Source organism: Canis aureus, chromosome 19 (genome assembly GCF_053574225.1).
Source record: "Canis aureus isolate CA01 chromosome 19, VMU_Caureus_v.1.0, whole genome shotgun sequence".
Lineage (NCBI taxonomy): Eukaryota > Metazoa > Chordata > Mammalia > Carnivora > Canidae > Canis > Canis aureus.
Genome location: NC_135629.1, coordinates 13,753,627 through 13,778,835, shown reverse-complemented (window position 1 = coordinate 13,778,835; position 25,209 = coordinate 13,753,627). Strand labels below are relative to the sequence as shown.

Genomic DNA, 25,209 nt, shown 5'->3' with positions numbered 1-25,209 from the left:
AGGAGACAGAGAGAGAGAGAGAGAGAGAGAGAGAGACAGAGAGGGTTGCCTGGGTGGCCCAGTTGGTTAAGCATCCGACTATTGGTTTTGGCTGAGGTCATGATCTCAGGGTCATGAGATTGAGCCCCACGTGGGCCTCCTTGCTCAACAGAATCTGCTTGAGATTCTCTCTCTCCCTCTTCCTCTGCCCATCCCACTCATGCTCTCTGTCTCTCTCTCTCTCAAAATAAATAAATAAATATTTAAAAATTTGGAAAAAATGAAAGGTTTTGCATCCAAGACAAAAGATCTTTAAGAAATAATGTTCAGTGAAAAATAAAGTGAAGGCACAAGTGTGTGCAGTATTTTACCTTTTGTATAAAAAAAAGACAAGCCTATATTGATATTTGCTGGTAGATACCATATTTACACACGAGTAATAATACCATCAAGTATGTGGTCCAGGCTGGTTGGGAACAGGGTGGGTAGGAGATAGGATTGAAAGAAAGACAGTTTGATTTTTGGATTTCTTTGTTTTTTCAATAATATACTTATTACCTATTCACAAAGTATTATTATTATTTTTTAAAGATTTTATTTATTTATTCATGAGAGACACAGAAAGAGAGAGAGGGGCAGAGACACAGGCAGAGGGAGAAGCAGGCTCCACATAGGGAGCCTGACGTGGGACTTGATCCTAGGACGCCAGGATCACACCCTGGGCTGAAGGCAGGCGCCAAACCGCTGAGCCACCCAGGGATCCCCCTATTCAAAAATTAAAGGTAAATGAACGTTTTAACCTAATCTAAGCCTAGTAGATGATCACATTTGCTTCCGATTATACATCTCTTTACTGACACATTTTCTAAAACTGCATGTTGTGCTAGAAATTTAAAATAAATTAAGTTTGGTTAAAATTCATTATTGAAAAACTAAGTCACAAAAATTATTTTAATCTCATACCTGACTTTGCTTAGTCAATTTAGAATTTCTTCTTACAACTCTGTCCTTATGCTTCAGCTTCTGATAAAATTCCATTTTGCTTTGAAATATGTGAGAACATCCACTAATCAAAGAGCCTAACCTTGTCACTGAAGCATTCTAATCCATTCGAAGCATTTATAAGCATATAAACATGTTAAAGTGTTTTTTATGTGAAGTTTTACATATTTTATCATGTGCACAAAGTTTAACTAAAGAAGTTAATTGGCCATCTGCATTTCTTAGCCATTTTTCCTCCTTCTCAAGGGGGATATAATATCTTACTTTTAGCCTAGGGTTAAAAATCATCCCTTCAAGTGGTAAGATGTTTTTAGCACATGCAAGGATGTTTTCCTGTCTGTATAAGATTCTTACCACACGACACCATATTTCTCTTAGAGATCTTTTGGCTCTTTACCTTAAATACAAGAACTTATCTTTCTTATTTTTTTTTAATTGACACGATTAAGATTAATGCTCAGTTCATTCCAAATGCAACTTAAACTTTAAAAATTAAAGTTAAAATAAGTATGCTTAAAATAAGTATGCTTCTCCAACTAGTTCCAGTTATCTGCCCTCAACCCACCCTCCTGGTATCTTTTGAAACACTTCCCATAATCACTAAATAATTTATAATTTGTCATTTCATGTTTGTCTTCGTGATAGAATGCAAAGATATTAGCCAGATCTTTCCTAATTATCAAGGTGCATTCCCTAGGCCCTAAGAAAATATAGCAGAGTGCCTTTTACATAAGAGCTTCTCAATATATTTATTTGAATAAATGAACAAACGAATTGCCTTTTTTTCCCCCCAACACCTTTCCATCTGTTAGAAATGAAAAGTGTTAGAGGTTAGAGACTATTTCAAAGGTATTGGTTACATGTAGCTAACATATAATTGAATCCAATTATATACATTTTTCATTTATTGTTAATGAAGCAATCATATATCAGTGTAAATTTAATATTGACAGGACCAGTAATTCAACATCTTCGAGGTAATAGAACTTGGCGGGCTTCGTTAAATGTAATGATCACATTTCAAAAAATATTTTGCATCAATAATCCCAACAACTAGTACTTCTTACACTTTACTAAGGATATCAACTAGAGCAATGAAGTGGCTACCCATCTATAAGGTGGGTTCTACATAGAATACAGCATATTTCCAACAGGCAGTATTTTCAGAAAGACCAGCAGAATCAAGCCAGCATTGGATATTAAAAATATTTATAGCATGTACAAATGGAAAATATATCTTCTATTCAAAATAGTTTAATTTTCTTTGGGTTGTTATAATGACAATTTCTTTAACCTGATGAGATAACAGATTTTTAAAGATGTAATCATGTATTTATCTTATGGTTTGCACAAGATGTACCTTTAGTACATCCAGATTTTCATAATCCATCAAACAGTTTTTCAGTATGTGTTATGGCAGGATATTCTAGAACTGCCAAGAAAAGTAAATTCACAGAGCTGCCTGCAACTCACTAACTATAACAAATTAGCATAAGCAGCCCCATTTTAGAAGGAATGGCTTTTACAAGTTACACAGAAAAATAATGTGATTTTTGCATTTGTATCATTAAAAACTGTCCCTGTAGTACATGATTTCATCATAAATATTAAACACAGCCCGAAGAATTTAACACAGGTAGTTAGTCGGTTTGAGGTGGAACTTTTTAGCGAAACAGAATGGGTTATGACCTTAAGACTAACTAGGAAAACTAGCTTAAAAGTACCTATTTTTATGGATTTTTTTCTACTTTGAAAAAATGCATATCAAATAAAACCTCTCAACACTTGTCAGCTCTCCTGTGAACATACCATATAAATGGACTGGCACCGACTGCCAGGAAAAAGGAAAGGCCAAATTACTCCCTTCCACCCATGCTGTGAAGTTCAGAGAGAAATCTGTCCTAGACCCATACCATACAGATAGCATACAATGAGCCATTTAGCAAGAACTGAAGAATGGATAAAATTCTTCAGATTTCTCCGCACAATAGCAAAGACCTTGTTTTCTTAGTCACCCTCACAATTTAAAATGCCTCTGGCTGGTTATTCACAGCACAAAACAAAGGTGAGCCTTTTCAAACATCTAATTAGCTTAAGTTCTATTAATTCCAGCAAAAAGAATTAATAAGTCCAGAAGGCAAAGAAAACTATGGCTGCAGGCTTACCTTGTTTCAAATATATCCATCGTGCGGTCAGTTGCCTGTGCACTACAAAGCATCAGTACCCAGAATAAACTAAGAACTAAACAAAGATATAGAGTCCACTTTGTGCACTATGCTGGTAAGCATGGAACCATCAGGTAATCATTGATAATCAACTGAAAAGTATTATCTTTTTACAGAACCTAATACACTGTTGGAAGCTACTGAATTTTGTGAAGGACACAGCTTATGGACACAGGACCATCGCTAGCCCCTTCCACTATGAAGGGTGGAGAAAGCTTGAACCAGCTTGCTTCAGAAGGGATGGGAAAGGGTCGGGGTAGGACAAAAGCAGGGGCAGTGGTGGAAGTGCAAGCTAAGTAGGGCTTAGAGACAAATTAGGAGATGACTGTCCTGCAATTGACAACCAACCACCAACTCTTATTTCTTAGTCTGATGCTAGATTTTCATTTAATTTCTCTCTCTTCCTCAAACTCAAAATGTCAGACTCATCCTTCACTCTCTCCAATGCCTTTTCCCAAAGTGCTTTCTCACCTGCATTCCCTACTGAAATGCAGAACACCTAATTGCCTGTGCTAGAAATTTGGAAGTGACCCAGTTCCATGCCCCGTCAATCACCAAGTCCCGCTGAGTCTACCTTTCAAATAATTTCAAAATGTTTGCTGTCCTTTCCATCCCTACAATGGCCATCCCTATTATGGCCATCTAATTCAGGCTGCACCTAACTCCTCTGACAACAACTTCCTAAATTATCTCCCCACCTCCACTCTTACCCATTCCAATTCATTTTTTTTTTGCATCAAAATCAATTTTTTAATATCTTTTTTTAAAGTAAGCTTACACCTAACGTGAGGCTTGAACTCATGACCTTGAGATCAAGAGTCACGTGCTCTACTGACTGAGCCAGCCAGGCACCCCCAACATCCCTTTTTTACACTGATTACATCATTCCCAAATTTAATTCCTGACTTTCAGAGCCATTATATGTCCTCCCATCTTATTCTGACCTCAGTTTACCTCCCTTGTTTCATCTTGAGCCTCTTTTGCACACAAACACCAAGATGCTTTACTTTTAGGTTGCTTGAGAGAAGTGTGCTAGATCAAAACTTGGTACCTTTGCATTTTTCCTTTCTCTTTGACAGGAATACTTTGGTTCTCCATTTGCCCATATAGTACTTCCTCATCATCCTTTTTTGTCCCAGTGTGGAAACCCCTTCCTTCCGGAAGCCCTCACCCACCTATAGTGCAAGTGAGTTGCTGGGGCTGCCCTATGCACACCTTCCTCATAGCACTTGCACTGGAAGTGGCTGTTTCCTCTATTAGACTATGAGCTCCTGTGAGCTGGATTCATTGTTCACCACTGACTAGGCCAGGCACATCGTAGGCCTTTGTAAGCAATGGTTAAATGAAAGACTCTAACTATAATATCCAGGATAGAGTTCAACTAAATGAGATTTATATAACCCATAAGTAGCCAAATGAAGTTTTCTAGCTATTTCAACTTACTATGATAAACTTATGGTGCCCCAAACACACTGGGTTATAAGAATACCTGAGTCACTTATTAAAAATGACAGAGTCATTTTTAATTTTCAGAGTCCTGGCTCTGAAAGCACAAGAAATTGGTAAATGTGTTTGAATCTGAAGAGGAGAGCTGGTGATTAGGAGCAGGAATGACTTGCTTTGTACCATATATGCTTTTGATTTTTTATTTGCCTTAAAAGAAGAAAAATTTAAAATATACACATACATATATATATATGTTTTAAATATTCATTTATTGTTGGAAGAATATATACACACACACACACAAAGTGCTAATGATCACCTTCTCTAGGAAGGTGAATTGGGATTTGGGGAGGACAAGGTTGGGAAAGATAATTCTTTTTTTTTTTTTTTTGCAAAGATAATTCTTAATGAAATTCTTTCATACCTCTTAGAATTTCCAATCATGTTGAATGACTTGGTCCAAATTTAAAAAAATCAAGTAGAAATACAGATTTATAGGGCCCTTCCTAGAGCTACTAATTCATGACACTGGAGGTGGGGTCTGGAAATCTGTATTTTAAACAAACGCCCTGGGTCACACCCATGATCTGGAAAGTTTGGGGAACAGGGTTAAGGTTGGACTTGAACTTGGAGATCATCTAATCCAATAATTCTTAGATCTGGGCATCATCCTTGATTTAATCAGACTATATATGGGAAGAGGCCAGGGAAATCAGTATTATTTAAAGTGCTTCAGGGCATTCTGATACAGGCATTGCTTGCAGCTTGCACTGAGACCACTGGTCCAGTGCCATTAATCACTCAACCAATACTTGCATCTCGACTCAATCTTGTGTGCACAGAAATGGCTCTATCATTATGGTGGCCAGCCTCCAAGATAGCCTGCAATGATTCCCACTTCCTAGTCTTTACACCCTTATGTGGTCCACTGCTGCACTGAATATGGATGACCTGTCTAACCAATAGGATACTGTGGAATTGACGCACTATGATTTCCAGCACTAGGTTATAAAAGATGCTGTGGCTTCTGTCCGGCTCTCTCTTGGATTGTCCACTCTGGAGAAGCTAGATACTATTGTGAGGACATGTAGCTCCCATATGGTGACCAAGTAAATCCTCTTGCCAGCACTGACTTGCCAGTTATGTGAATAAACCATCTTGAAAGTGGATTATCCAGCCCTAGTCTAACCTTCAAGTGCAGCATTGGCTGTCATCTTAACTTTAAACTCCTAAGAGATCATGAGATAGAATCAACAGTTCCAGATGCACTGAAACTGTGTGAAGTAATAAATGTTTCTTACTGCTTTAAACTAATAAGTTTTTGGGGTGCCTGGGTTGCTCAGTTGGCGAAGCATCTGCCTTCAGCTCAGGTCATCAACTCAGGGTCCTGGGATCAAGCCCTGAGTCAGGCTCCCGCTGAGCATAGAGCCTGTTTCTGCCTCTCCCCATCCCCACTCGTGCTCTCTCTCTCTCTCTCTCTCTCTCTCTCTAAAACAAAGAAATAAATAAAATCTTTTTAAAAAATAAGCTACTAAGTTTTGGGGAAACTGTTACACAGCCTTAGGTAATTAATACAATCACACTTTCCCGTATGTGTTGTTCTTACCAGTGGCCTCATTTCCATGTCATTTTCATCTCCCAACGGGCAAAAATTTTGGTTGTTCTTTTTCCTAAGCCTGCAACTAAGGTATTAAAATATGCTATTTGCTTTTACAGGTCGAGCGTCAGTTCAGAGTGCCATCATAGGACTTTCTGACCTGTGCGATGTTGCTTCTTAAATAATGCTGATGAGCATTGTAAAGACTTACAAGTTCTCCTTCCTGCGGTCCTCTGAGGTTTGGCTTGATGGGATGGGAGAAAATCAAGGCATCTTTTTTGTAGTGATGAAGATCTGTGTGTTTGTCCACTGTAGGCCTCATGCCAGTATGCTTCATGCCTCCTGATGCCTCTCTCTGACCTTTCCCTAGGAACAGAGGGCAGGGAGGATTGTAAGGGACTTTAGCTTGTGATGAGGAAATTATAATGAGTATATTCATTGTACTCTACTAAACTGGGGCCTGACATGAAAATATTGGTCTCTATCTTGACAGAAGAGATGTGCACCTGATTTTCATCCGGCAAATTATACAGGAGCCACACCACCAATATTGGAAAGAATATTCCACATACGATTTCCCTCCAAGTCCTAGGAGTACTTTGGAAGGAGGCCAGTACTCTCTCTCTCTCCTTGATGTCACCTTTAAGAATCACATTAGGTTTCACTAATGAATTATCACCAAAGCTTTAAAGCAAATATGTATATTTGCTTTATGCCAGTTTTTCCTCATTTCTGCTAGTTCTGAGAGTCATGATCATTTGGTTTGATCAGAGTGGACAGTTGATTATTTAAAGATCCAAAATCCTAAGCCCACTGGTGTGATTCTGCTTGCATATAAAACCAAAGGTCCATTGGTGAAACATTAAACGGAATTAGGAGAATGTGGGATGTGTGTTGCTTTGTGTTGCCTAGCAATATGGTTAGGGCACAGGAATCACAGAGAGGATGAAATTCACACCCACAAGGAAATCACATTATTCATAAACACACACACTCACACACACACAGGCATATACACACATCTGACATCTCTGGAAGAATGTTACAAACCATGAGTACAGAATTATAGTCACAAGTAGAATAGTCTTTGGAACATTGTATAATATACATGCTGGTTGAGCTGTTACTTATACTTCAATGTTGGTGTGTATATAGCTGTCCTTTAAAGCAAAAAATATATGCTTATGAATGGACTTCACAACACCCCTCATAAACGTGAGCCCAGTCAGTATTAAGTAAAACTCACATTTTTAGAATGAATATATTAATATGAAAAATTACAGGAAGAAATATTTAATATATAGAAAAACTTTAATCTCTTTGCTCATCCTTATTTCAAAATACTGAGATTTGCCATTCATTTTTATAAGACCAAGTGTGATGGTAGAAAGCATGATCATTGGGGCACCTGGGTGGCTCAGTGGGCTAAGTGTCTGCCTTCAGCTCAAGTCATGATCCCCAGGTCCTGAGATCAAGCCCTGCATAGGGCTCCTTGCTCAGTGGGGAGTCTGCTTCTCCCTCTCCCTCTGCCCCTCCCCCCACTTGTGTGCTATCTCTCCATCTCAAATAAATAAATATCTTTAAAAAAAACATGATCATTAATGTCAGATACTTGATTTCAAATCCTAACTCTGTCTTGCAATGTTGTGTGATTTCCCTCAACCTTACTTTCTTTACCTATGAATTAGAAATATAGTAATATTTGACTTATAGGGCCATTGTGAGGATTAAAATAAGGAAACCCATGTAAAGAACAGAGGCAAGTCATGGCCCTCCAAATACAGTAGCCTTTCTACTCCTTATTACTGTTATTATGCAAAAGGCCTCTTGACTGCCTCCCAATAAATAAAGGCCACCAGTGAACCCAAGCAATGTGTTCAGTAGAGATTTTGCCTGTAAAAAGACTGTTTGGTTTTCAGGAAGAGAAGTCTATGGCCTCCAGTCCGTTCCCTGAATGAAAGGATCTCGGTGGAAGTAACCCTACTCTTTCCTCTCCTGGCCTAATCAATTGGTTCTTCCAAAGTCAGGGAGCCAACCAACTCAGCTCTAAGATGAGACCAAGACTCTAATGTGACCACTTACCAAAAGAAATCTCTACCCTAAGGCTACACAGCCTAGTGTCTTCCCAGTTCCAGGCTCCTCTCCCAGAACAATTTAGTCCTCCATCCTGTACCCTCCCAGGTTGCAAATCTGGAAGTCCTTGATAGAACTTCCCTCTTGCTTCTTTCCAGCTAACTTGGAAATGTTCTCATTTCTCAGTAGAGCTGGGATTTCCTGGATACATATTGCTTTCCCAGCTATTGTCGAGGGGAACTGGCAGGTGGGGGCGAGGGATGGGAGGAGGCATCAGCCATCTCCTCTGCATGAGCTGTAAGCTCTAGTTCCCAGCAGCGTTTCTCCCTTAAGATCTAGGTGAAAAAGAAGAGAATAACTGAGCTGCCAGCCTTCCCCTGGGGAGAGGTAAGCAATTAGCAGAGCGCCTTGAGAAGCACTGGGTAAAAACATGTGTACCCTACCAGGCAAAAGATGAACAGTGAGTGATGTGTGAGAACAAGAAAATTATATGGATTCTATTTTAAGATTAAAACGTGAATCAAAAAAACAACTTTAAAAAGATATTTTAATTTATTCCTAATATCCTTCTACTTGTATGAATTTGGGATTTTTTTTTTCCTTTGCAACTATTCTGAACAGAATTAAATTACAACTGCTGTGGTTACTTATTATGGTTTAGAAAATTCCATTTATTTAGCTAAAAATAAATTTTTTTTCCCTTTGGTTTTTAAATGTCCTTGAAACAATGATGAGTTAGAAAATAAAATGGAAGAAAGGACCTCATTTGTGTTGGCAACAAAAAAGATTAAGTTCCCAGGAATAAACTGGAGAAGTGAACAGCTACACGAAGATTTTTAAAGCTACTGAGGGTCATAAAGAAGACTTGAACAACTTGAAGGATATTTATGTTTTTAGATAAAAGGGATTTTATAAAGAGGTCAATTCTTCCATGTTTATATGGAAGAATAAACATGCCAACGTATGCAGGAAAACCCTGAAAAAGAAAAACAAGGGTTAACTTAGCTGCATTAGATACTAAAACGTAAAGCTACAATCATTAAAAAGGCACAATACATGAATAGATAGCAGCTCAATGGAAACAGAAAGGGACTAAAATGCAAAAAGAAATTTAGTATAAGCTAAAACGGTATCTCTTATCGGTGGAGAGAGATGCCCATTCAATAAATGGTGTTCAAGCAATTGAGCAGCTCTGGGGAGAAAATATTACAGTTGGATTCAAACCTTTCACCTTCTGTCATGATAAATTCCAGATGGATAACATTTTTAGAAATAAGAAAGGGAAAGAAAATTCTGAGCATGGAAGAATAAATTGTTAGGTAATTTTTTTTTTAAATTTTTATTTATTTATGATAGTCACACAGAGAGAGAGAGGCAGAGACACAGGCAGAGGGAGAAGCAGGCTCCATGCACCGGGAGCCCGACGTGGGATTCGATCCCGGGTCTCCAGGATCGCGCCCTGGGCCAAAGGCAGGCGCCAAACCACTGCGCCACCCAGGGATCCCTTGTTAGGTAATTTTTAAATATAATTTCAGAATAGGGTAGGCCCTGAAATATAAAATAAAAGCCAGAATCCATAAAAAAAAAGATTGGTATATACATAAAAGCCAGTACTTCCGTATGGCCAAACAACAACAAAACACTGGCAAAGTTGAAAGACAAAAAACAAACTTTAGGAAAAAATTGCAATTCAGATAACACGTAAAGGGTTCCTACAGATTAATATGAAAAATATCAACAGGAAAAAAGAGAGAGTTTGCAGAAAAAGAAATAAATAGAAGGAAGTTCTAGTTTACTCATATAAAGATAGCATTTTCACCTGTCCGATTGGGCAAAATCAAGTTAAATTCGCTGTTGAAACAAGCATGGTTTACGTCACTCCAGTTTTACTAATGAGAGGTTAAATTGTTCAACACCATCATGGGCAATCTGGCAATATACATCAAAATCATACATGGGCCTGTATTTTAATGCAACAATTTCAAGTCATACTATATGTGTGCTCAAGCATGTGTGAAATAATGTGTGTACTAAGTTATTTAATACATAATTTTCTGTAATAGCAAAAGATTGGAAATAATCTAAATGCTTACCAATACGAAATTTGTTAAATTGGGCTACATCTCCATAGCAGAGCATTATGTAGCTGTTAAAAAAAGACAAGGAAGCCCTTTATATACTGATGTGAAGGGGTTTCCATGACCTATTGTAAAGTAAACAGTAAACCAAAAACTGCAGTCATTAGTTGTCTCCAGAAACAAAACAACTGGGAAAGAGATTTTCTCTTAACACCCCTTTATCTTTGGAAATGTGAATGCTGTTAGTGTATTACTTAGTCCACAAACAAATAACATTTAAAAATTAATAAAAGCCCTTGCCACTTCGATTGTTTTCATGTAAAGAGTTTAGTGTTTTATTGAGTATTTTGACCATCTTGCTACAGCGAATAGCTAAAGATCTTTCAGGACTTCCATGTTATCATGGTCTTTACAGAGTTGGATTTTAAACATTAATCCTCCAAGCAAGGAGAATGACAAATAAAGCCCATTTCTTCTGAATGTGGCACTTTCTACTGTGCTATTACCTGATTTAATGTTACAGGTTAGAATTGGTGGACAGCAAAATTCTAAGACAACCCCCTAGTTCGCTTGAGTTTTATTAGAACATAGCCCTGCCCCTTTGTTTATGCATAATCTGTGGCTGCTTTCCTGTTACAACACAGAGCTGAGTACTCACAAGAAGTCACATGACTCCAAAAACCTACAATCTTTAGTATTTGTTCCTTTACAGGAAAAATTGGCCCACCTGTGGTTTAAACCATTTTGAGTTGGGTCTCCTGTTGTTTGCAGCTTAAGAGCACTTGTGCAATATTGATCTCTTTCATTCTGATGAAAAGTGAAATAACACTAAACTCAAACTGATAATAATGACTATGCATGTTTCAAAGTAAACCTTTATTAAAATAAAATAGACTATACATACAGAAAAGTTTACAAATCATTATTGCATAGCTCCATGCTTGTGTAGCTATCACCAAACTCTAGGAGTTCCCTTTAAGAACTATATCCCCCACCCCAAAGAAACTCACTGTTCAGATTTCTATCAGAATACATCTCTATAGACAAATTTTGACTGTGGACTTCAGATAAACGGATTCATAAGTATGTGTCCTTTTGTGTCTGAGTTCTTTTGCTCAGCATTTTGTTTGTGAAATTCATCTATATTGTGTGTAGCAGGAGCTCACTTTCTCTCATCGCCATGTAACATGCCATCGTACACACATACCACAGTTTATTTATCCAGTCTACAGTTGATGGACATTTGAGTCGTCACTAATTTTTACTATTACGACTAATGCTACTGTGAATAATATAATTCTTTGGTGCATGTATACATACTTCGGTGCATGTATATACACTTTTATATATTTCATTTATGTTATAACATATATATAACTTCTCTCTATATAGAGAGAAGTTTCATATATATATATAACATACATATAACTTATATACATCATTGCGTGGAATTGTGGGGAAATTCATATGTGGGTCATCCATATGTGATTTTTACTAAGGATAGGCAAGTGATTCCATGTCAGAAAGTGCATAGCTCCGTTGAACAGAAATTTAGTCTTCTTCCCATTTTACTTTCACAGAGAGATTAAGTCAGCAGAGTATGAGGCTCAAAAGACCACACACAACCAGATGAAATAACTACGAAATGAAAAACTAAAACAATTACCAACAAGCTAATTTCCCCTTCAAACCCACACCATGACTTTAAGGAAGTTGCAAGCTGCTGTCTTAGAGACTAATTGTTTAAGCAGCTGAATTCAAATCAATACTTCCTTTGGAACACTGGGAAGGCTCAAATGGCCTTGGCATGCCATTGAGTCACAGAGGTACATTTTCTTTAGAGGAAAAAGTGATGAAAGTTAGAAATGGATGGGATGGAAAGGAGCATCCGTGGACCCAGAGCTCCAAAATCTAAAGCAGAACCCTGGCAGTTAAGCCCCAGCTTAACTTTGCTATTTAGCAACCATGTTGCATAGAAAAGCCACATAAAATCAAGATTTCATCAGAGGGCACTTTCTCCTATTCCAGCCACCACCTCTGACGGGTACTTGTGTCTGTGGCTCCCTCCTTTACCCAGGCCGCATTCTCCAAGGGTCCCAAAACAGCATACCTATGTGTTTTTTGTTTTACCAAGCAGCACCCAAGAGTTGCATCAATAGCGTATCGTCTGATACATACCAGGGAAACGAAGAGAACCAAGAGTCTACGAAGGCAATCAGGAGACCAATTATTAGGCATAACATTTGATAGAAATTCTTTTTCCACTCATTGTTATTATCAAACCAGTAGAGAAGATTCAATATGATAATTATCAGGATGAGTCATCAGGAGCCACAGGGTGCTAGGGTCAAACTCAGGGCTTTGTGGTTTTGAGCTAGTGTCCTCCCAACAAGATAGCAAATTGCAAATCTAACTATCTTGGCTTGTTTCTCCAGTTTAGCCAACTGTAAAGTAAAGATTGCTTTAAGAAAGAAAAGAAGAGGGACACCTGGGTGGCCCAGTGGTTGAGCGTCTGCCTTTGGCTCAGGGGGTGATCCTAGGGTCCTGGGATAGAGTCCCACATCAGGCTCTCAGGAGGGAGCCTGCTTCTCCCTCTGCCTGTCTCTGCCTCTCTCTTTCTGTGTGTCTCACGAATAAATAAGAAAGAAAGGAAGAGAGAGAAAGAGCAAGAAAAAAGAAGAAAAGGAGGAAAAGTGAAGGAGTAGGGGGTAGGGGAAGGCAAGGATCCTAAGAAATATTTCACCAGCCCAAATTTCCAGGGCAGTGCAGAGCATGTCTTCTATCCTGGTGGTCTGCTCCAGGTATAGGATGGTATACCTCACAGCTGCTTCTTCAACTTTCTCTAGAAACTTTAGTATCTCCCTCGGCTTCCAAGGGCCAATGACAGGCAGCTCTGAGGCAGCTCTTCTGGCAGCATAGACGTGGCTGCCACAAGCCCCTCTCTAGGACGAATAAGAGAAAAGGAAGCAGAGAAAGGAATGTTTTCTTTCTGCAACTTTGTAACTGAACAATACACAGGAAGAAAGGAGCAGAACATTCTAACTTCTGGAGTACAGACATAGCAGCCACTGTGGCCACCTTGTCTAGAGCAGTGTTGTCTGATTTTCCATATTCTCTCTCACCATTAAACCAAAATAATTTGTCTCTTAATTTTAATTTAGAGAAGACAGTCACAGAATGCTACTGGTAGTTTACAGGTACCTTTAGCCATCTGTAGCTTCTGTAGCAACCATAATCCTTTCTGTTTTACAAAGCTCTTGGCTCTCAGAAGTTGCCAACAGTGTCCTACCTTAATTTTGAAAATCTCATTTTTTTTTCTTTCTAAACTGTTGAAAAAGAGCCTCTTCCCTCTCCCCACCCCCAGTTTTCAGGAGCACTTATCTTGAAAGCTTCTTGCAGACATTTATTACTCCTCCTAAGAGGTGGCTAAGGTCTGTTACCCCCATTTTATTGCCAAGGAAACTGAGATAGTGAGAAGTTGAGTGGCTTGCCGAAGGTCATACACTGAGTCAGGGGCAAACTCAGAACTTGGTGTTCCTGGCAGCCTCACCAATCTCACCTCGGCTGCCTCGCCTCTATTTGAACTGTCTGGAAAATAGGCTTTCAAGAATTCTGACGAGTGCACTGAAACTACCAGTTTTATTCGTTAATGGTGACTTAGTAACTGCATATACTCATGTTATTCATTGACCTACAGCCAAAAGCCATTCATTTACTAGATGCATGGCCTACAAGGGACTATTTCCCTCACTTTTCACCGATTGCAATAAAACACTTCCCTGGGACCACACGAGAGTCCAGTAAGACCAGACACCAAAGTAAAAGCATGAGTTGTCCTTTTGGTCTCTAAGAGAACAAATGTCTCAACTCCATACAAACTCCAGATCATGGCCTCTGTCACAAAACCCTTACCTCACGTCCCGGCCTGGTAGGCCACCTTCAGCCACCTAAGTGCTTCTGAGAGTGAGTCTCAGCGGGTTACAGAAACTGCCTGCATTCTGGTCTCTCCGATCCCCTCTTCACTCTCCCCTCCTGTATCCCTCAAAATCTCCAATGGCCTTGAAGGTTCATTTGAAGAATCGCCCTCCTAACAAGCCACTCCCTACTTCTCCACCAACCCTGAGGCCTGTTCCTTTGAAGCCCTTATCTGACGCCATCTTCTTTCACGGCCTAGCTTACCCACCAGCCTGTGCCCCCACTGCGGTAAGTCAGCACTAGGACAGAGGCTTTATTCACCTTCGTGTGGTCTGAGATGGAAAACGCGGTTCACCTCACGGAGTTTGGAACTGCTTGCTACAGGGGTAGGCAAACTTTTTTCTGGAAATATCTTAGACGTTGCCGGTTATGAACAGTTGCTGTTGATTCTTCTGCGCTTTCTTTGTTACCATGTTTTAAAAACATAAAAAACATCCTTGGGTCCCAGGTCAGCTGGGGGCTGGATTGGCCCTCAGACCATAGTTTGCTTGAGACTGGCTTAGTGAATATTTCTGGCATTATCATCGATGGTCCTGAGTTATGTTGGAAATTACTTGGTTTGTGTTTACGGACATTTTTGCATAATTGATGATTTTTCTACTGGTTAAAAAATGACAGTGTTTGTGGCGTAGCTGGGTGGCTCAGTCGGTTAAGCATCTGCCTTCAGCTCAGGTCATGAACTCAGGGTCCTGGGACAGAGCCTCTCTTAGGGGCTTCCTACTCAGTGGGGAGCCTGCTTCTCCCTCTTCCTCTGCTGCTCCTTTCTTCACCCCTCTCCTGCTCTCTCTCTCAAATAAATAAATAACATTTTTTTAAAATGACAGTATTTGTAAGGGAGAATGCTTTCTTCCATTTTTCTAATATTGTGAAAGATCAGTGGTGCACATAGCCCCAGTACATTTTTATATGCTTAATTAACTTTTGGTACTTTTAAATAAAATTCCATACTATGGCATCTGTATTTATTTTATTTTTAAAAATCCAAACAGTTAAAACCTGGCTTAAGCCCAGCATTTATGTATGTGGATGCATGAACTTGCAAAATCCATGCGTGCATCTTTTCACGTCATTCAAGGGCCAAATTCCATCACCTTTACAGAAATTGTGCCAGAGCTATTGAGGCCTCATGGTTGGTTTTTTTTTTTTTTTTTTTTTTTTTTTTAGGAAGCAGGATAATAAAAGTAGCTCTGTAACACTGATAGGATTGTTTTTTTAAGGTGTTGCAAAATGTTTCATTTGTCCTGTCAATGATTGCTCTAAAGCAGGATCTTGGACAAGTTAATATTTATAATGCCTGAAACTCTGGAAAGAAGGACAAAAGAAATGGTCCCTTTCAAGTCTCACAGCCCTGGGTTACTGTTTAGTGCCCACACGATACCACCCTTACCCCCTCCCCGGCCTCAGAATACTGCAGAGTAATAAGCATTAACTGTTTAGTCATTTCCTGCGTCACGTTTGTCAGACATCATAGTCTTCCCCTATTAACATATCTAACCGAGTTACAGTTCAAACAGCCGGTTTCCATATCAGCAGCTGTTTGGTTTAATATCTTTTCAGCAAAGGTGCCATGGGGAGCCTTTCCAAAGCCCTCCTGTTAATACTTCAGCCTGTTTTCCCGAGGAGATCCAGCTGAGACTAGTGTCCTGGTAATTTGCCAGAGTGTGTGATTCGTGAAACTTTCGCATATGAAATTCTCTTAAAGATGTCACATCTGAAAACCTCAGCGACATTTAATTGTGTGTTGGAGGGCACGTCATGATTTTATTGGTATGCTGGAGGTTAGTCTGTCCTGGGAGGGCAGCGCGCACACACTGTAATGGATGGTTGCTCGGCCTATGTGAAGGGAGGTCTGCAGAACTATAATAATCCCAGCGGAGGTGACGGTAGCAAGAAGCCTGTTGCCTTCTCCCTTTTGACAAGGAAGCCATGTTTCAAGTAGAGCTCTGTTAGCTAGGTGACCAATTAAGGAAGCAGAAAACAGCAAGAAGGAAGGTATAAAATTATCTTATAAAAATCCTCTTCAAAATTAGAGCTATTTAGCACATAATAAAAATACATGGGCAAAAGCAGTGCAGAATTTTATTAAAAATAATCTTGTCCTCTAAAAGTGAAGCTGGATCTACCATAAATTTTTTTGTTGTTAAGATTTATTTATTTTAGAGAGAGTTTGAGAGCAGGAAGGAGGGGCAGAGGAAGAGAGAGCCTTAAGCGGACTCTATGCTGAGCACAAAGCCTGACCTGGGGCTCTATCCCCAGACACTGAGCAGAAACCAAGGGTCAGATGTTTAACTGTGCCATCCAGACACCGCAGATCTACTGTAAATTTTTAAAATATCTTTGTTTCATTAAAGGACAGTGGGCTTTCATGCTAGAAATAGCCATGATTAAAAAATATATATCATTTGATATTAGCTTCTGTTTTATATTGAGAAAATGACATTTACTATATTTAAAATGCCTTATGAAAATGGAAAATACAAGAACAAATTGTGCTGAATTGAACAGTATTTTCTAAAGTTTGCACTAGCCTGGTAAATCAGTATTTCTTATTCTACTGGTTTTCTGCTGTTTGTTTCATATGTCTCGCAAGCAGGTAAGAAGAAACAGTGGAAAATACATTGTCTCTTTGGTTTTTAATTCTTAGCTTGGATGTGTCTGGGTTCAGAGTCTCTTAGGTTGAATCTTATGAAATTGCCACTTATTTAGGTAAAAAATCATCAGATATTGGCAATTTCATAAGTGGCTGCTGGCTACCTCCTCAATATTTCTCTTTTGTTATCCTGACAATTCTGTCTCGGATTCTTGTCATTGGCCATGGGTAAATCAAAAAGTCACAGGATAAAAATTTATCCTTGCATAATAGGATAATAGGTAGTAATAGATAATAGATAAAAGATGAAAACAAATAATGATGGATAATAGATATATAGATGCAAGATAGATACTAACACATCATAGAATACAGAAGAGTATTTTATCCCTTCCAATCTCTTGGAAAAAAACAATAGAAACTTTCTCTTTTGTGAAGGAAATAAACATTCTTTTAACATGCCCCAAGTCAGGGGTTTTGAAGTCCTCCACTTATTTTCTTTATGAACTGATCATAATGTTAATAGCAGTTAACATTTATTGAATACTTCACCAAGTGCCAGTGTCTATAAAAAGATATCTCCATTTTCTCTTTTCTTCCTCCAAACAACTCTAGGAGTTATCATCTCTGTTTTACAGATGAAACTTTTGGGAGAGCAAGAGGAACCTTATGTTTTATTTGATTAAGTGGAGGGAAGACTGGGGAGATGGAAAAAAAATTTAGCCAGTCAACCTATTTTATGTCAAATAAACAAAGCCTTGGTGTCAAAATCTGGGAATCTCTGTTGATATGGTTTGATTGCAAATCATACTTCTGTTCCTTGAATTTGAACTTTAAAATCTTAGTTTGTGCTAAGGTGATATGACCCCAGGATGTAATTTACCTCTCAGTATAGCATTATCCTTCTCTGTAAAATAACAAAATACCTATCTCATAGAAGCATTGAGATTTCCACTGATACTTGACATCTTCAGATAAAGATGAATATGAAGTAGTATAACCTATTCCAAAACTGAAGAGAACCACTCTTTGGTTATTCTGCTTTCATAATAATTGCCGTTTCTCATTTGTTAGTTTGTGGCAACAGATGGACAAGAAAAAAAAAAAAGCTAGAATCCATAGAAAACATTCCGATAGATATCAGTTTTATAGATTTATAGTTTCTTTTCCTAAACTGTACTGTTCAACAAAGATAACAAAAATCTCTGCCATATGACATGCATTTTTAAAGGTATAGAGAATTTTAGTAATTTACATCCCCTGTACCTCCTCCACATTGTATATGACAAAGAACAGGAAAGAAAAACAGACGGAATTATTGCTACTCTCCAAAGAGCACATGTTTATGAGAACCTTGCTACAAAACCTAATCAGCCACATGAAAATGATGTATTTTTCTGAAGATTGCACATGAGTCAACGGCACAACTAGACAATGTCGTTTTAATTCTCCAGGTTGCAGAATTATCCAAAGAAAAGAAAGCTGATTTTTTTAAATGATAGCTAGAGACATCTTTGAAGACAGTTGAATCTGGGTTGGCAAGGCAAAAAGTCAAACAGCAGATCAAAACAAGAGAAGAAAACTGACTAAAATAAAAGTGATGATATGTTCATGTAATTTAAACATTCAAGTCTGTGTAAATGAATTAAAAATTTTCTCTGAAAGGTTCTGGTAATTTCTCACTCATTGTTAGATAGACCAAATAGTTTAAAACAAACAATCTGTAGAGGTTGAATTAAGGTCCTAGTTTTTAAAACGTGATTAGCAAAAGCAGATGGTGATAAAAATTATCACTAAGTAATGATTATGGACACAGCTAAATTGAGCTGTCCAACTGGTATCTCTCATTCTTTGCCTACTTCGAATGTCTCAATCTTACCTCCCATATACACCTATTGTCCTTTCACACTTCTTTTTCTCAACAAGGAATGAAGTAGTTTATATATGGTACACCTGTTAAAAAAGAACACCTGAGAAGAGAGGAAACTCTAGTGAGATGGGACATGGTGATAAAGACCCATTCCTAAAATTCCACAACCACTTGCATTATTCACATATGCAACTTGACTCTAATTTAGAGAAGCGCTTTTCATGAAAACATTATATTACCAAGATTTAAACACTTGTTTTTTCCAAATTAGCTAACTCACTTTCCTTCAGATTAACTAGTTTACAAAAGAATATAATTGATTAGTGAAAAAACAGATTTGACTAATGAGTGAGCTCTGGAAGAGGCTTCTGAGTATGGAGGAGCATTAACTCATACAAATAAGTTGGAACAATGACTCTGGCGGGGAAAAGCACAGAGATGAAACAAGCAGTCGCCTAGGGCAGTGAATTAGCAAGGGCCGCAGACTCTCCAAGTGGCTTCCATGAGAGCAAACACAGCCTTGGAAATTGGATATTGCCCACTTTGCTGGAGGTAGGAGAATCTATAAATCGGGTACTCGCTGGAGAAGTTAAGCAGCCACTCCGCTGAGCTCGGTGGGTGGATGACAGATGGATGTTTTAAAAGTGAATATTCAGAGTTCAGGGTTCACATTAATGCTCTCACTAGTATGGTTCCATAGGAGCGTGCTGCGCTGGCTGTAAGCCAAGCTTGCCTTCTGCCCCTTTCCTCTAGCCCCACGCAGGCTGCTGAGTATGAACCAAATGGCAATGACCAGTAGCAAAGATTGTCTTGGCTTTTGGCTTCTAGAAGGCTTAGCGTTTGCTTTTTGGGTTTTTGATTTTGGTCCCCCCACCCTCACTTCTGGCAACTGAGTTGGGCTATCGGGGATCTATGTCTGGCAGTTCATCACATTTCCTTACCCACTTTTTTTTTTTCCTTTCTCCAAACTCACTCTATCTTATTCTTGGACAGAGCACCTATTTGTATAAACAGCTTCAAAACCCTCTATGGAAAGCAGCAAACAGACAAACACATAAGACAGACACACAAGATGATAGACTGTATGATCTTAGAGTCCTTTTGGCTAAGTTGAGACTTCACTTGTTTCAGTTGTGAACCCTGGAGACTCCTGCTAAGTGTGAGTAAATACCTCAAGTGTTCACGTTGCAGGGCTCGCCAACTTGGGCAAAAGGAGAATTTAGGAAGAAGAGAATGATTTGCTGGACGACTGTAACATTAATTCAAGTCCGTAAGAAAGTTTTTGTTTCCTTCATGGAACTCCCCAGACAATGCTCTTTGGAGCATTTTTCCTCTCTTGAGCTAAAAAAGCAAAATAGCACTGGAAGCCTTTTTTTTTTTTCCCAAAGGATTTTATTTATTTATTCATGAAAGATACAGAGAGAATGAGGCAGAGACACAGGCAGAGGGAGAAGCAGCTCCATGCAGGGAGCCCAACGTGGGACTCGATCCCGGGACTCCAGGGTTACGCCCTGGGCCAAAGGCAGGTGCTAAACCACCGAGCCACCCAGGGATCCCCCTGGAAGCTGTTTTTAAGACGGACTTCATTTTGCTAGACTGTTCATACGATCTCTCTGGACATGGTACATCATGTTTTATTATACTTAGGGCATCATTTCAAGAAAGATGTTAGAGTCCAGTGTTCATATGTAGCTTTGTTAGGTGGTGGTTGAGCAAATCTAGCAAATCCTGCAGCCGTTTTGTAGGTAATCACCAATCTCGCTGCTGCAGGTCGGCTCTCCCCAACCTCAGGAAGAGGCAGGTCTACCTGTCACCAACAGACCTCAGGAAATCACTCAGCTGCTCCTGCCTCCCTGATCTCTAAACCGAAGGGTATGAAGTAGATCATGATAACAGGCTTGGAGAATTCACCCTCTGCTTTCACAATCATTAGCTCTTTTGATCTTCACAGCAACCCCGAAAGGTGGGCAAGACGGTTGTTATTTAGCAGATGAGGAAATGGAGGCTCAGAGATTAAACGTGTCTAAGATCTTAGAGCAATTAAAATAGAACACCTGAGACCAGAACACAGTTCTAATTCAAGATGTGCTTTGTTGCAGCTCTAACATAATAGGGCTCTATTGCAATCTCTTACCTTGCTCAATGTGTGAAGGAAGAAAGAGAGAAATCTCCCTCGGTGCCTATACTGAGGCAGACACCAGGCTCAACACGCTCTTGGTCTGGCCCCTGAGAGACCGACTTTTGATCCTGCAAAGGAATGTATAGTCTAACTCTGGGGAGAGCCAGCTGACTGATGGCTCTGGGGGGGTCAGGGTTTAGGTGAGAACGGGTTGAACCAGCACTGCCTTGCTTCAGGCGGGGCGCCTAGCAACAGAGCTACCCCAGGTGGTTCCACATGGTAGCATATGCTCAACCTTTTAGTAAAGGCCACAGTCTGATTTAAAAACAAAATATCCAAAATTTCTATTATGAGCTTCCTAAATTCCCGTTAAATAAAAACGCAGAATTTTCCTCTCTCCTCTTCCGACGCTGACATTTTAAAATATCATTTTCCTATTTCATTTCCTATCTTTAGAGAGGAAACTGTAACAGAAAGAACCTCAGTTGGGATTCAAAAAAATTAGGTCCTCAACTTTGCTCAATTCACTTCTGTGACTTCAGGCAAGTTACTTAACCTCTAGGGGCCTATTTCTGCGCAGGAAACCTAGGGGCTTTCCTATCTAAGCTTTGAGATCTCTTCTAACTCTCAAATTCTATGATTCATTTCTAACTTAGGTTTCTCTTATTTCATGTTTGCTATTTGTTCTGCAGGGCATTAATTCATCCTGGTAAGCCTCGTTTAATTTCTAGTTGATAATACTTTTATTATTGCACTCTATAATTACTAGCCACAGGATCCCATCTCTGATGGACTCTGCTTTGTTCTTGGGTATAATATGAACATCATTTATCATATTCTGACAAGTGCTTATTGCTTGCATCAGTATGAAAAAAAGACAACTCCAACTGCCTTAAACAATCCTTAAGGAGCTATCAACTCATAACTGAAATTAAGTAGGTAGGCAGCTTCAGGTAAGGCTTGATCAGGGTTCTCCATCCATTTCTCTATGATTTTATTGGCTCTATCTTTTTCCTTTTTTCTTTGACTCTTTTTCACAAGTTTTATCATCAGACAAATAGCAAGAAGCTGCAGCTAATCTGGGTCTTTTATTCATACCCAACAGGGGCTCTAGGAAGAATACTATCTATTCTCTGTTTTAGGAGAGGGACCATTTCCTGAAACCCTGAGAAAATTCTCTTTTGTTTCTCATTGGCCTAAACTGGGTCACACAATCATTTCTAAACCAACTACTGTGGCCTGATGAGTCCCTGAACCAGTCAATAATGAAGGGCGGAGCTACCATAATAGGCTTAAACCAATCAGAGCCCACCTCTGGAACTGAAGTACAAACTGTGAACTATATCTGGTCTTCGTAATGGTGTAAGAGAGGGTGTTGGTGAATCAGTCTCATTATTCCATTATATCCTGCCTATTCAACTCTAAGAACACAGGGGTCAAGATTACATTTTCCAACCCTTTGCACGCTAGGTACCAAGTTAATGTTTGTTAAATTTAATTGAATTTCAGGTAGTGGCAAAGGCAAGTCAAAACAGAAAACACAGTTCTCCTTACCTCTTTCTCTCTATTCTATTCTTGTAATGGCATGCTCCCTAACTTTCCCCACTATTTATATGTTACCCCTCTTATTTTTAGCCAAAAGTTTTACTTAGTCTGAAGATAACCAAATATTTCCTGAATAATAAGTCTCTGAATATGCATATTCTCTAAATTTGAATATAAGCCTATTTGCAAATCTAGCACTTACATTTAGAGTGTTGTTGGCAGGACTCTGAAAATCAGTTTTTCTTTTTTCTTTTTTAATGGAAAAATGTACTACAGCAGAAGGATTTGTTTTCCACAAAGCTGAACCAACTTTTTTGATTTCAATGATTTTGATACTTCCATCTATACTTATATACTCATAAAATATTAAATAAATTTTAAAAATCAGAGTTTACTGGTTTATAATCCTCTGCCATTAAAAAATTTTTTTTGAATTTAGGACTGATAGGTCCACCTCAGAAAAGAGAAGGGGTTGTAGGAGGGGGTGGGAGTGCTTTTGTTTAAAACCCTGTTGCAGGGGTTCCTGGATGGCTCAGTTGGTTAAGTGCCCACTCTTGATATCAGCTCTGGTCGTGATCTCAGGGTCGTGATCACAGAATCAGCTTGTGCTTGTCCATCTTCCTCTGCTCCTCCCCCGCCTCCTCTCCCATCTTGTGTTCTCTCTCTCTCTCTCACTTGCTCTTAAATAAATAAATAAATAAATAAATAAATAAATAAATAAATAAATAAATAAAAATTTTAAAATAAAACCCTGTTGCCAACCAAGCCAGGAGCACTTGTGTTTCTTTAGGCACTCTCCCAATCCAGCCTCTCAGGTAGCCCCATTCTCTCAGAAGGTCCACAGGGCACTAGAGCCTGACAGGAGGTAACACTCAGGAGAAGCTGACAGGGAATAGGAAGCCCCCATATGGATTTAGTAGCATCCCTTCCTAAAACAAGACCAGGTGCACAGCAACTGGCTAATCAGGGCAGGACATCAGGGAGCGGGAGTCCAGAGCCTCCCAATTCAGCAACTCAGGTTAGTCCTTCATGAGCCTCTACTGAGTGCATCCTGTGTCAAGTTCAGATTTGCAAGAGGAAAATAGTCCCTTGAGGAGGGGAGATGGACAAAGAAACAGACAGTTACAATCCAGCTGGGTAAAGTCTGTGGAAGAGGTAAGCCCAGGGTGCTGTGATGGCACACAAAAGGGACATGTGGGGAGGACTGCCTCACTGCCTTAACTCCAGGGGTACCATCCCCCTAAAACACAATGCAAATCGTGCCCGTGTAGTTGTGCAACATGGCAGTCCTGACTGACACCCCGTATTAGGCCAGGGGAGGAAGCCTTCCCAGAAGAAGTGTTACTCAAGCTGACATTTAAAAGAAAGAAGGGGAAATCATTTGGACAATTCACACCAGGTTCAGGAGGGTGCATGCACATACATACAACATACATACCATAAGCATCACCCAACCTTTAAAGAGAAGTGCAGACAGCACATCCTTAGGTGAGTAGATGGGAAAGGAGCATTCCTATCTTTGCCCTCTCCTATTAAGAGTTGCTTAAATATATATGAGCCTTAGGTCTTGTGGGTACTAGTTGGGACTTTATCAATAAATGGCTTCCTGAGCCCTTAGGTATCTCCTAACACTGGAGTTTGTGGGGGCTGGAGCGGGGGGAAGAGTTCAAACACAGCGCATGTCTTGAGGTGGCTGAAGACAGATTGATGCTGTGAATAAAACTGGAATAGTTAACTAGAGTAAATAATAGTTGATCCTTCCCCATTCTATGAAGTTTCCCTGCAACTTGTGTTTGGCAGTCCAAACTACCTATAAAGTAGTAAAAGAAAAGAATTAGGAAGTATCAAAATAATTCTGTTTGCCAAACATGTGACCTTTGAGAAACTCACTATTGTAATTCAAGAACCCAAGTCAGCATAGGTTTTAATAGAAGTAGTTGGATCTAAGAAAATCAAACAAGTGGAACAATGTTCAATATACACTGATGGATGCCTTGAATAACCTAAACTGACAGACATGAAATGAGATCATAAAAATATCAGCGCTTTAAAAATGTGTTATTTATAACATTTCTGAAGCCCCACATTGTAACGCTGTATCATCATTAGAAAATCTGGAATCAGATTAAATTTGATCACCAATTATTATCACGTTTGTGCCATAAGTTACAGTCCTGCTTATATCTCTTTGGGTTTTGAAACTGAAATTGCTGGAGCTGGACTCTTAGGACACATGCTTGTAAAGATAAATTATGGACTATGGAGTCATTTTCGGGACCATTCGTGAGATAAGTGCTGATAGTTCTAGAAGAATCCCTACAGAAAAGACAATTTTTATGGAATAAATTTTACCCCTGGATGAATGCCACCTCCGGTGTTTATTAGAACTTCCATGAGCCTAGGTGAAGGCAGTATTTTAGGCTGATAGTGTCAAAGTGCTGTCAAAGTCCTTTGGGCTTGTAGGATTTCATTTTGGTTTTCATTTGTCTTTGTAACACTGTGAATCTTAAGAGAAAAATCTGAAGTCTCCATTCTTTTTATACCACCATAGAAGTTGAATATTGTGTATAATGTTTGGATAATGACTTTTCACTCCAAACTGTGTGCCTGAGAAAACCATTTTAATTTCAACCACAAGTGAAAGAGTTTTGCTGTGACCCTGTGGCATCTAGACATGTTCACATGTGTATGTGTACGTAGGCACAAAACC

At 39.2% G+C, this 25,209-nt stretch overlaps 1 protein-coding gene across 9 annotated transcripts in view; it reads right to left on the bottom strand.

The window, feature by feature from the left end:
• The window catches only part of LOC144289667 (uncharacterized), a 112,564-nt gene that overhangs the window by 49,198 nt on the left and 38,157 nt on the right, over positions 1-25,209 (bottom strand). For 8 of the 9 annotated variants that reach the window (XR_013357524.1, XR_013357525.1, XR_013357520.1 and 5 more), the window contains one exon: positions 6,461-6,615. Coding sequence is in view for 1 of the 9 variants with exons in the window: in XM_077858006.1 (XP_077714132.1) it covers positions 6,461-6,615 (155 nt within the window). In the remaining 8 variants the exon portion in view is untranslated. Of the gene's footprint in view, positions 1-6,460; positions 6,616-18,844; positions 18,936-25,209 lie in introns of those variants that run through there. The other variant, XR_013357526.1, reaches the window with a different exon arrangement.